The 11,463-nt window shown below is 39.7% G+C and overlaps 1 protein-coding gene across 2 annotated transcripts in view; it reads left to right on the forward strand.

The window, feature by feature from the left end:
• LOC128700720 (innexin inx2) overlaps positions 1-11,263 on the forward strand; it is a 102,290-nt gene extending 91,027 nt beyond the window's left edge. For both annotated transcript variants that reach the window (XM_053794076.2, XM_070086968.1), the window contains exons 2-3: positions 5,354-5,543; positions 8,698-11,263. In XM_053794076.2, coding sequence (XP_053650051.1) covers positions 5,354-5,543; positions 8,698-9,817 — 1,310 coding nt within the window. In that variant the 3' untranslated portion in view covers positions 9,818-11,263. The remainder of the gene's footprint in view (positions 1-5,353; positions 5,544-8,697) is intronic.
• The last annotated feature ends 200 nt before the right edge of the window (positions 11,264-11,463 follow it).

Below are 11,463 nucleotides of genomic sequence, written 5' to 3' on the forward strand. Positions count from 1 at the left end.
CTGAGGACAAGTGCAGCATCTAGCTGACTGACACTTGGCCTGACGTTCAGACGCTGACTACTACTATATCATCTAGCCACAGTGAGGCACTCTGACATCGTTTGCATTATGTAACTTGATGCCATTTGGCGCTGCTGTACATCTGAGATCTATCGTTGTAGGGAGTCCTGGAGTCAACACTGACAGTCTTGTAGGACAGTCTTACAAGACTGTCAGTGTTGGACAGTCTTGTAGGACAAGATAAATGACTCGTTTTTGAGGTATATATTAGTCCTACTTTGATTTTGTCAGTATTATTATTGTTATTATGAAGGACAATTTTAAACTAGTATGGGTTATAGAGCACCTAGAGAATGAGAGGTAATTAGGTTTCTTATTAGAGCTACGCTCTAACAAGAGCCCTTCACCAGCATTCAGTGCATTTAAGACAAATTAATTATCGCGCATATTATTTTCTTTTGATGAAAGGGAAAAATGAGGATGATAACTCAAAGAAGCCCGTAAGAGAAAACACAATAAGTGTCCGGGGCCCAAGACTGTTCAACAGCCTCCCACCAGCCATAAGCGGCATTACCAATAGACCCCTGGTTGTCTTCAAAAGGGAGCTGGATAGATACCTAAAGTCGGTGCCTGATCAGCCGGGCTGTGGTTCGTACGTTGGACTACGTGCAGCCAGCAGTAACAGCCTCGTTGATCAGACCCTGATCCACCGGGAGGCCTGGTCGTGGACTGGGCTGCGGGGGCGTTGATCCCCGGAATGCCCTCCAGGTAGACGATATCTTGGCTGAAATAACTCACAATTTAACCCATAAATCGGAAATGAAAACTGGACAGCTTTTGAAGTTGTACTAAGATAATAGTCCGGGACGGATCGAAACGTCGTCCAATCATCATTTCCGGTTTGATAATTTGTTGAGAATTTGTTCTTAATAAGATCTCTTAGAAGACGCTCCAGACTGCTGTGCTCACCTTCAGACAATCATAACACACAGGGAAACTAACGCTGGCATGTATATGACCACCCGTGTCCCTGGCTGGCTAAAATTGAAGCTCTTAAATCTTAACACTTCTGAGGCGTAACCTACCTGAAGGCCGGCCGACGGCGGTCTTGTTTGGCTAGCGGTCACTTTTATGGATCCATTTTCTTTTTTATGGGAGGATAATGTCTCGCTAGGGTACGTGCAATGTAGCCGCTCCTGTATGTCTATGCCGCCATTTAGGTTTTAAAATACATGTATTAGGCTGGATTGGGAGCGGAGAGTCCAACTTTCCCCTCACAGGAGCCGACTTGGAGATGGGGAACCCGGCTGTATTCTGGCTTGGATTCAGGGCTGACTTGAACACAATGAATCTGTTATCTACACAAGGACTGACTTGGACACAATGAGTGGTATCAATACAACCACACAGGTACTGACTGACTTAGAATCACCTAGTGGTATCCACACAGAGGTGACTTAGACGCAACAAGTGGTATAAACACAAGGGCTAACTTGGATGTAGTGAGCCATTACCTGGAGAGTTTGGAGTTTACAAACCTTTTTCTCGCCTCGAATAATAATAATCGTTCAATGATTAACATTTCCTGTTTATTTGGCCACCTGGTTGTTGTACTTATCGAGGCCATTTATTTTAATTTTTATTTTATTCGATTGTTTTTTTGTTCTGCAATAAAGTCCCTGCAATAAAGTTTTTGTTGCCATCTTTTGACCTTTTAGAAAACGAATAGAGCATTTTTAAACTTAAAAAAATTACTATTATTATTATTATTATTATTATTATTATTATTATTATTATTATAATTATTATTATTATTATTATTATTATTATTATTATTACTGTTGCTATTGTTAATATTTAATAATATGATGTCAAGAAACTTGAATTAGAATACGTTTCACCCGTAAGGAACGATAAAGACGCAAATACTGTATAAAGCAATTCTTTATTGACAACGTTTCGCTCACCCAGTTGTCTTTTTCATATCTTTGCGTCTCAATAGCCCCTCACTAAACGCTGTCAATAAAGCATCGCATTTTACTGCGTTGGTGTCTTCATCCTTCGTGATGGTATTTCATAGCATTACTCTTATCCCTGTTTTAGGGCTAAAAGTATTCTTGACTGGTTAAGATCAAGTTACATGTAGCCTTAATGACCCTCGTGTAGTCGATAGGCTTGAGACCCAATTAACCAACATAACCCGTATCAGTACATGGGATTGATGAAGCCCCAGGTGAGCCTAACGCATCTTAATACAAATTTCCGAACGTTTTGGACGTGTTTGTGTTAAACATTTGTCTCCTCGTTGCCCATACTAGGCAGGTCCTTTACAATTCATTTGACCAACCCAATTTTCAATGCCACCCAAGAAACAAGCTCCGATGTGCAAGTACCTCTCAAATCCAACCCCTCCCACTCATGTACTTATCCAACCTAAATTTGAAACAACCCAAAGTCCTAGCCTCAATAACCCAACTAGGTAGACTGTTCCACTCATCAACTACCCTATTTCCAAACCAATACTTTCCTATGTCCTTTCTAAATCTAAACTTATCTAATTTAAATCCATTACTGCGGGTTCTCTCTTGGAGAGATATCCTCAAGACCTTGTTAACATCCCCTTTATTAATACCTATCTTCCACTTATACACTTCGATCAGGTCTCCCCTTATTCTTCGTCTAACAAGTGAATGTAACTTAAGAGTCTTCAATCTTTCTTCATAAGGAAGATTTCTAATGCTATGTATTAATTTAGTCATCCTATGCTGAATGTTTTCTAACGAATTTATGTCCATTCTGTAATATGGAGACCAGAATTGAGCTGCATAATCTAGGTGAGGCCTTACTAATGATGTATAAAGCTGCAGTATGACATCTGGACTTCTGTTGCTTACACTTCTTGATATAAATCCCAGTAATCTATTTGCCTTATTACGTACGCTTAGGCATTGCTGTCTTGGTTTAAGGTTGCTGCTTACCATAACCCCCAAGTCCTTTTCGCAATCTGTATGGCTAAGTTCTACATTATTTAACTTATAAGTGCTAGGGTTATGGACACTCCCGAGCTTCAGAACCTTGCATTTATCTACATTGAACTGCATCTGCCACTTTTCTGACCAAGAGTAGAGTTTGTCTAAATCCTCCTGAAGTTCCCTAACATCTACGTTTGAATCAATTATCCTACCTATCTTCGTGTCATCGGCGAATTTGCTCATATCACTAGTAATTCCTTCATCAAGATCATTGATATATATTATAAACAACAACGGGCCCAAGACTAATCCCTGTGGAACGCCACTTGTTACTGATCCCCACTCGGATTTAACCCCATTTATGGACACTCTCTGCTTCCTGTCTGTGAGCCATGCAACTTGAAGCGAGAACTTTGGGTACCCTTAAAAATAGCTTGGTCGGGTACACGAGTGAGGGTAAGTGTGAGTTTGACTTGCCTAACGTGGCAAGTAGAGCAAGTAGCCCTGCTGAAGTGCTCCTCCTCTTTTTTATAAGAACATAAGAATGGAGGGACACTGCAGCAGGCCTACTGGCCCATACAAGGCAGGTTTTCATATGTTGTGTGATATGTACATGAATGGTATATAGTACGACATGATGACGAATGAGACACATGTACAACATCTGGATATGGTTTGTTTGCAATCGTGTCATTACGATTTCGTGAGTCATCTGGATATCTTTATTTGTATGAGTTTCGCTATCCAGTGGCTTTATCAGTACAATAGTCTTCAAGACTACAAGACATATATGTGAAGAGAACCGTATACACACACACACACACATACACACATATATATATATATATAAATATATATATATATATATATATATATATATATATATATATATATATATATATATATATATATACATATACATATATATATATATATATATATATATATATATATATATATATATATATATATACATATACATATATATATACATTATATATATATATATATATATATACATATATATACATACACATATACATATACATATACATATACATATATATATATTATATGGAGAAACGGATGACATGATAACGTATGCCGGTGTCCTCGAGGATGCTCAAAACTCAGCAGTTAGTCAGTAGTGCTCCGGAGGTCGGCTGGTGCACTCATACTACCATAGCTTAGATAATCCAGTGAATTTTGGTGAGTGACCTTTCTACTGTATAACCTCACACGCTCTCGTAGATTTGTCAAGTGATAACAGTGCTGTCGTGTTAAGTGCTATGTATAAAACGGAAAGGTTATGCATGTTTGAATGTACATGTATTAATTATCTGAGTGTATTAGTAGTTACGTGTCCCTACCTACCCAATTTTAATGCTACTAAAATTCTTCTCTATAAATATATTAACGGATTTTTTCATGCTTTTTCTCTACACTAGTGAATCGCACTTATTGAAACTGTATTAAGATGTATTTTTGCTTGCTATTTGGAGACTATTGCAGTGATTGGTATTTGGAGACTGAAACTAATTTTCTGCACAGTATTTATATTTTTCATAATATTCCTTTATCATGCTAATAAAATAGATAAACGTAAGTTCGTCGTAAAATATGACGGCAAAAACGTTCTGAAAGCGACGCTGAGGAGCTTTGAAATGACTGTTAAGATGAGTGGCAGATGTAATATAACATAGATTTTAAAGTGAGATGAGGAAACTGCAACATCTATAAACTAAACGTAGAAATTGGAAACAGACTCAAGAAAATCTTACACGAGTTATAATAACAGTCGTCCCAAACTTATTTAAATTATACTGTACAGCTTGGCAACAACAAACTTGGATCGTCAGAATGAGTTCAGTTTTTCACGATGAATGATTAAGATTATTATATCCACATCATTATAGAAGGTTTTAAGCCTATCGGCTGCACGAGGGTTATTAAATCTATATTTCACCTGTCCATTAATCAAGAACACTCCAGTCCCCGAAATGAAGACCACAACAATAAACTGAGACTCTCCCCTTGGTGTATTTACATTGTTGTTCTTAGTTAAGAAAAACTCCAGAGAATATAAATATTTGACACTTGACGAGAAGGGATAGAATTAGGGGTGATAAGTCTGAGGTACGCATAATGTGATTTACATGTCATCTATTTTAATTTGCTCATAAAAAGTCAAGGTGTGCACAATATACTTTAAAAAAGGGCTTATCAATGACAGATATGTAGTTTAACCTTAGAACTGCCTTTATTTCTTGCTAATTGAATGAAATACGTTGCCTTGGAAGTGTTACTAGGCAACGAGACATTAGTCATTCCATTATACTTTCTCATTATGTGATCTTACCGATATTTAATCTCTTTTACAGGAGCGAGGATGCCGTCCATTGGCGCGGGCAGTGTGGACATACGCTCCATATTCGGGAGCATTTTAAACGTTATCAAAACAAGAGCCAACCAGATATGTGCTGCCACCTGCGATGGTCTCATCCTCAGGATGCACTACCGCTGGACCTTCTGTCTCCTGTTGGGTGGTTTCCTCACGGTGTGGTACTCCTGGTAAGTCTTCATCTCTCCCACTACTTCCTCCTTAACCACCTGTTGTTTCCTGCCCACCCCACTACCTCCAGCTCATCCACTCCCTCCAGACCTTTAACTTCTCATTGGTTAGAAGTTTAATCTAACAGAGGTTTAGTATAGAACACATTAATGTAAGCTTTTCTTGTCTTTCAAGAAAATGTATTCTTACACCTTGGTGTCTGTATACATGGAGAGGGTCAACGGGACCGGTCCGCGGGGGTCAACGCCCCCGCGGACCGGTCTGTGCCTACAGATTTTTTTAACCCATTTAATGCAGCAGTTTAGGTTTACTCTGACATAAACGATGATGTATCCCATTCTCCTGTTGTTTCTGTCACTGTGGTGTATGGTTTGTACCTTTGTAAGTGACATTCAGCAGACATGTCCGGACATTTCATATTAAACCAGGTCTCGGCTACTGTATTTAGTCTTTGTTCACTTTTTTTTCTCCCTTCGGTTATTTATATGTATTAGATTATAAAAATCTTTTTTTTTTACTAGTATCTGTCCTTTGTGTCTCTCTTTCTGCCTCTCTCTTTCCACTTAAGATACGATTTTTTTCTGATTTTTAATCCTGGAGAGTTAGTCACCTAAGATAACGCTAGAAAGTCCGTGCGTCATCGAGTACTGTCTTATTTCCTTTGGGGTCCTTATATCTTGTCCCTCCAGGATGCCGTCCACACCAGTTGACTAACACCCAGGTACTTGCTTGCTAGATGAACTGGACAACAGGTGTAAGGAAACACGCCCCATGTTTCCACCTTTTGCAGGGGATCGAACCACAGACACTCAGTGTGTGAGGCAAGTGTTGCCTACAATGCCACGGTTCCCTTGTTTTTCAGAGAATTTATACGTGTTTCACCGTCATCCTTAATAGGTAGTCTGTCTCTAACTTTAATTTGATTTCCTTTCTTCCTACACTCCCTTCAAGGGAGGTTCCTTGATGCTGGTGAAGGACTCTTGGTCAAAGGAATTGAACTTGTCCTCCCCTTCCTTTGAACGAACCTGACTGCCTCCCATTCTCCAGGTACTGCGTAACATCTGAAAATTGTTCATACAATCCACAAAAATCTTCCCCTAAACGGGTAAAACCTTGTCTTTTATGAGCCTCTCACGTGTTTATCACCTGTCTGCATGCTTTCCAATCTCTGCAGTCATCTTGAAGAACAGCGAATAAGTTAACACTTACACTTATTCTTTAATTTTTCCATTTATTTTTTGTTTACCATCAACCACCCTTGTTCCCTATTCCCACGATGAATGTTATAAACATTCTTCTCTCACAACCTCTGCCTCTCTTGTGGCTTCGTTTTCTTCTGTGTTTCACTGATAACAAGGTTGTTGTAGGCTTATGGAAGCTGTCACTGTTAACCTTCCAAGCACTCACTAACCTCATGTTCTCTCGCCTGTTACCTGCCGTCTATTTCTTATTCACCCACTATCTCCTGCCTGCATCTTACCTACCTGTCCACTACCGTCTACTACCTGTTACCCAAGGTACGACCCACCACCACCACCTATCCACCAACTGCACACCACCCAGTGCCTTCCCTGCCTATTCAGCAATTCGCTTCCCTTACGTCACCTCTCCATCCACAAATGGCCCATCCACTGCTCCCTACCCATTCGATACATCCTATTCTCCTTTTACGCAATACACAAATAACCCACACACAGTCCTACTTGGGACCTGTTTTCCTACCCCCACCTACCTACTCACCCACCAACTATCTGCCTCTCACTCACTGATTACCTCTGTCCACACCTTATCTACCTACCTGCCTATCCACTACCCCCTCTCATTCCCACCACCACTTCTCAAAACAGCTTGCCGCACACCGTATATTCTGGGTTATGGTGGGTAAATATTTCCTGGTAGTAGTGCAGGTTGGGATACAGGAAACTACAGTACTGTATTTCTTTTATTACGCAACAATTTTCTGGGAAACAAAACTTTAAAACGTTGTTACCGAATATGACTACAATGTGTCTAGCTACATCGTGTAGCTACAACCTCTGGTCTCGAGTGAGCTTTATTACTGCAAGTAAAAGACACGCAAGTAGTATGGGAACTTTCATTTGCAAAGTTTCGCTTGTGCACCAAGTTTTATTTAATCACCAGATTTTATAAGCTTGGCGTCCAAGCAGACCTCGGGGGCGTCGACCCCCCGAAACCCTCTCCAAGGATACTGCTTGTATGTTTCGTTTATACACATTATTATTATTATTTTATTATTATTATTATTATTATTATTATTATTTTATTATTATTATTATTATTATTATTATTATTATTATTATTATTATTATATCCAATGGGAAGCGCTATAATCGCAATTCATTACGTACTTATGGAACAGAAGACACTCAGATTTTATCCAAGGAGAAGGCAGTTTTAACTCCTAGGTTGAAGAGCCTTCCTGAATATATAATAGCACCCGCCGCGAAGGAACTCAGTGAATAGCTCCATAGTCAGTCAGGGCTTGAAGTGACCTGACTTTAAATAATCTTTGATAAAAGTTTATCGTCTTGAAAATGACTCGCTCTTCAAAGAAACTGACTTTACAATCAGTCAGATATTAATTATCAGAGTTTAGGACAGTTCAACCTCAGAGTTTATTTTTAACTAATGATCTGTTGGCATGTTTTTAATTTTATATTTGAGTAGTGTTGCATTATGCACGTACTGAATGTTTGGATGTGGAAGTCTAGATTGCATAAAAGGCTTTTCTAACGGCACAATAAGTCTGTGATATAAAGTCAAAGGTCATGGGAGACGCGATAACAACCAGTTACATGCAGCAGCGAACAAGGCAACATCATGCAAAATTTATTTATTAATAATTTTCCATTAATAAAAGTTATTTAACAAATTTGTTACATGGGAATATTTGCTTACATAAACTATATCTGAATTTTCACTCTATTATTAAGTAATAACGTGTATTAGAATTATTTACAACACAGATAAAAATTCTGAGTTACATTAACCGTATACTGTACAATTTCGTGTAATTAAAATGAAAAGAAATACATCGTCAATTTTTAATAAATGTTTAGCTGTCATGATTTATTTTAGTATATATTCAATAAGCCTATATTGTAATTACATATGTTTTTTTTTTCTTTGCAGGTATCATCGTGATGTCATCACGTGCGTGTCGCACTTCAACGCTGAGACTCAGGTCCGCCTCGACTACATCAATATTTGTCTCTCATACCCTTACATCGAAGATAATGGTTCCAAGAGATACTTACTCTTCTACCGCTGGATATCGTGGTCACTCCTCGTCCTAGCTGGAGTGTATTACATCCCACGTAAAGTCTCCAAGAACTTCGACAACGCAAGATGCAAGAAACTTTTGGAAGATCTTGCCGCCAACGCTCACAGATATGACCAGGCTGAGCGAGAGCTGGTGGAGAGAGCCGCCAGATATATCATCTTTAATCTCAAGACTCACAATGGCCTCTATTGGAAATATCTTTTTGTCAATGTATTAGCACTCTTAGTTGACCTTTTCGCAATGCAGTTCTTGGATTTCATACTCCAGGGACGATTTATTCAGTACGGATTTAATTCTTATCCATTTGACAGAGATCCTCAGAAGTTCACAGATTACATGTCACAAACATTCCCTCCATTTGCCTCATGTGAGCTTACTCTTGAAAATCAACTAGTAAACAAACGTACAGAAAAGTTTGGTTGTCACCTCACAATAATGGAGCTGTACGAGAAGGTGTTTCTGATCTTGTGGCTGTGGTTGATCTTGCTGACCTTCGTCACTTGTTGCTACATTGTCTTCCTCTTCTTAATGTGGCTTCCCTGCGTGCGAGCTTACCTTCTCCGCACTGCCAAGCCAGTCCATGCTAACGATAAGGTCCGAGGGGTCGTGCATGCAGTGGCAAAGAACTGCAAGATCGGCGACATTTATCTCCTGTATCGCGTGAAGGGTCACCTGAGCCATGCCAGGTTCTATGAGCTGATGACACGGCTGTCGGATCCTGCTCTGTTCACCAAGCAGATTCAGCAAGCCCCACCCGGAACAATCCCAGATGGCAAGGATAAGATGCCGCCAAACAAGCAGGCAGATACCCTAAGGAACCGGCGCCCAAACATGCCACAGGACCCACCAATGAACCCAGAATATCTGCACCAGCTCTTGGCTAGCCCGGAGATGATGGGTAGACACCCACAAAGCCCCGACCAGCGTACTCCATTGCTCAAGAAAAACACTAGCATTCTCATCGAATAGTCAAGTCGTGTGAATTAAAGACACTGTGCAAAAAATATCATAGATTTCGTTGCCCTGGACAGGCTGAGCGTCATAATCTATGTCACTCCAAGGGCTACACGTAGAACTAAAGACGTGCTGACGTGCCCACCGAGACACTGTTGTGCTACAGTTGTGTGAAGTTTGAAAATCTTGTGATCTATCGATCATGCGTGGTGTTCTAGGTCTGTCGTTATGAATTCACCTGTGCGATAAACGTAGTGATGTTGAGCTATATTGCCAACTCGTTAAGTGGTGTACATTGAAAATTACGTTATACCCACGACTAAAAGAAAGGAGCCCAATATGTGTTCAATTGATATTACATATCAAGCCATAACAAGCTGACACTACCCTACACGAGGAGTTGAAGACGGACTATCATGTTTCACATTCCTGCAAGCATTCCCATGTAACTGTAGACATATCAACTTTAGTAATTCCTTTTATACGCCAGTACTTTACATGAACAAAAAGACTTTTCCCTTACTATTGCTGCAGCACACTTTACGTATTATTTACAACACGAAATTTTGTGATTACGAAACTGAACAGTTTTCTTTTTCTAATGTAATTACTGATGTTGAAAAAAAATAACCTTCTCGTGAGTCAAGGGCCATACGAATGAATCTCAGAATTGGGTGTTCTGTGTAACATTTATTTATTACTACACGGAACAGGTGGTGATGAGACTGGAAATGAACCGCATGACCCTGCTGCTGGCATTACGTATTAATGTGTTCAACAGTCAGATCTGAGGAGCTTTTCAGCTCCCTCACGAAGAGCTTGCCCTCGCCTGAGTGAGGATGTTCGGGTGGTGGGTGGTGTTCCTGGCACCTTAATGCTCCCGCTACATGGTGCTCCCTGATCCTTGTGTCCTGGTGCTTCTCCAGCACAGAACCTCGCTGAAGCCTTCGGCCTTAGAATTCTATATATTTTTTAAAGAATTCATAAGGAAAAAACTTTTCCATTTGTTCACCTTGCGATGCTGTAGGGTCGAATTTTCCCTTCCTACACCCACAACCTTCCTTCTTCATCTCACTCTCTCCTTCATCGCCTCCTCCTTCCTGCTTTCTTGCTCTGTTTATACGAGCCATTTTCAGTATATTAAATTAAGCAGATTCCCTCGCTAGCGCACTTAGTTTTAAACCTCAAGAGAGGCTTAAATTAAACAGGAAATAAGATTACGGAAGGGTTCAAGTGCCTTACGCTCCATCAGCATCAATAAAGTAAAAAAAAGCTGTGATATTTCAATAGGATTAAGCGACGTGTTAAAACTGGGTTCTAATGATGTAATTATTCTTCTCTTTTTTTTGAACTCAGTGAATGCCAAATGTTATGTTGTATGGGCGTGTCCTGACATACACTGTTTACAGAATATAAGAAATTGTGTACTTTGTATGACGTTTTAATAAAGACTGTTTTTTAGTACTGTGTCTCTCTTGATCGCCTTGCCACAAGGCTCTTCTTAGGACTCTTTGATTCATGGAAGAGGAATTAGCTTTTTCCTTCCCTAGGCCGAAAATAGTTGCCTACCATTTCCCATCTACTCTGACCCATATGGGTTTAGCTTTTCCTTCTCCTCCTCCTCTTCCGTCTCCTCATAATAATAATAATAAGCCAATATG

The sequence above is a fragment of the Cherax quadricarinatus genome, chromosome 20, assembly GCF_038502225.1.
Source record: "Cherax quadricarinatus isolate ZL_2023a chromosome 20, ASM3850222v1, whole genome shotgun sequence".
NCBI classification, from domain to species: Eukaryota; Metazoa; Arthropoda; class Malacostraca; order Decapoda; family Parastacidae; genus Cherax; species Cherax quadricarinatus.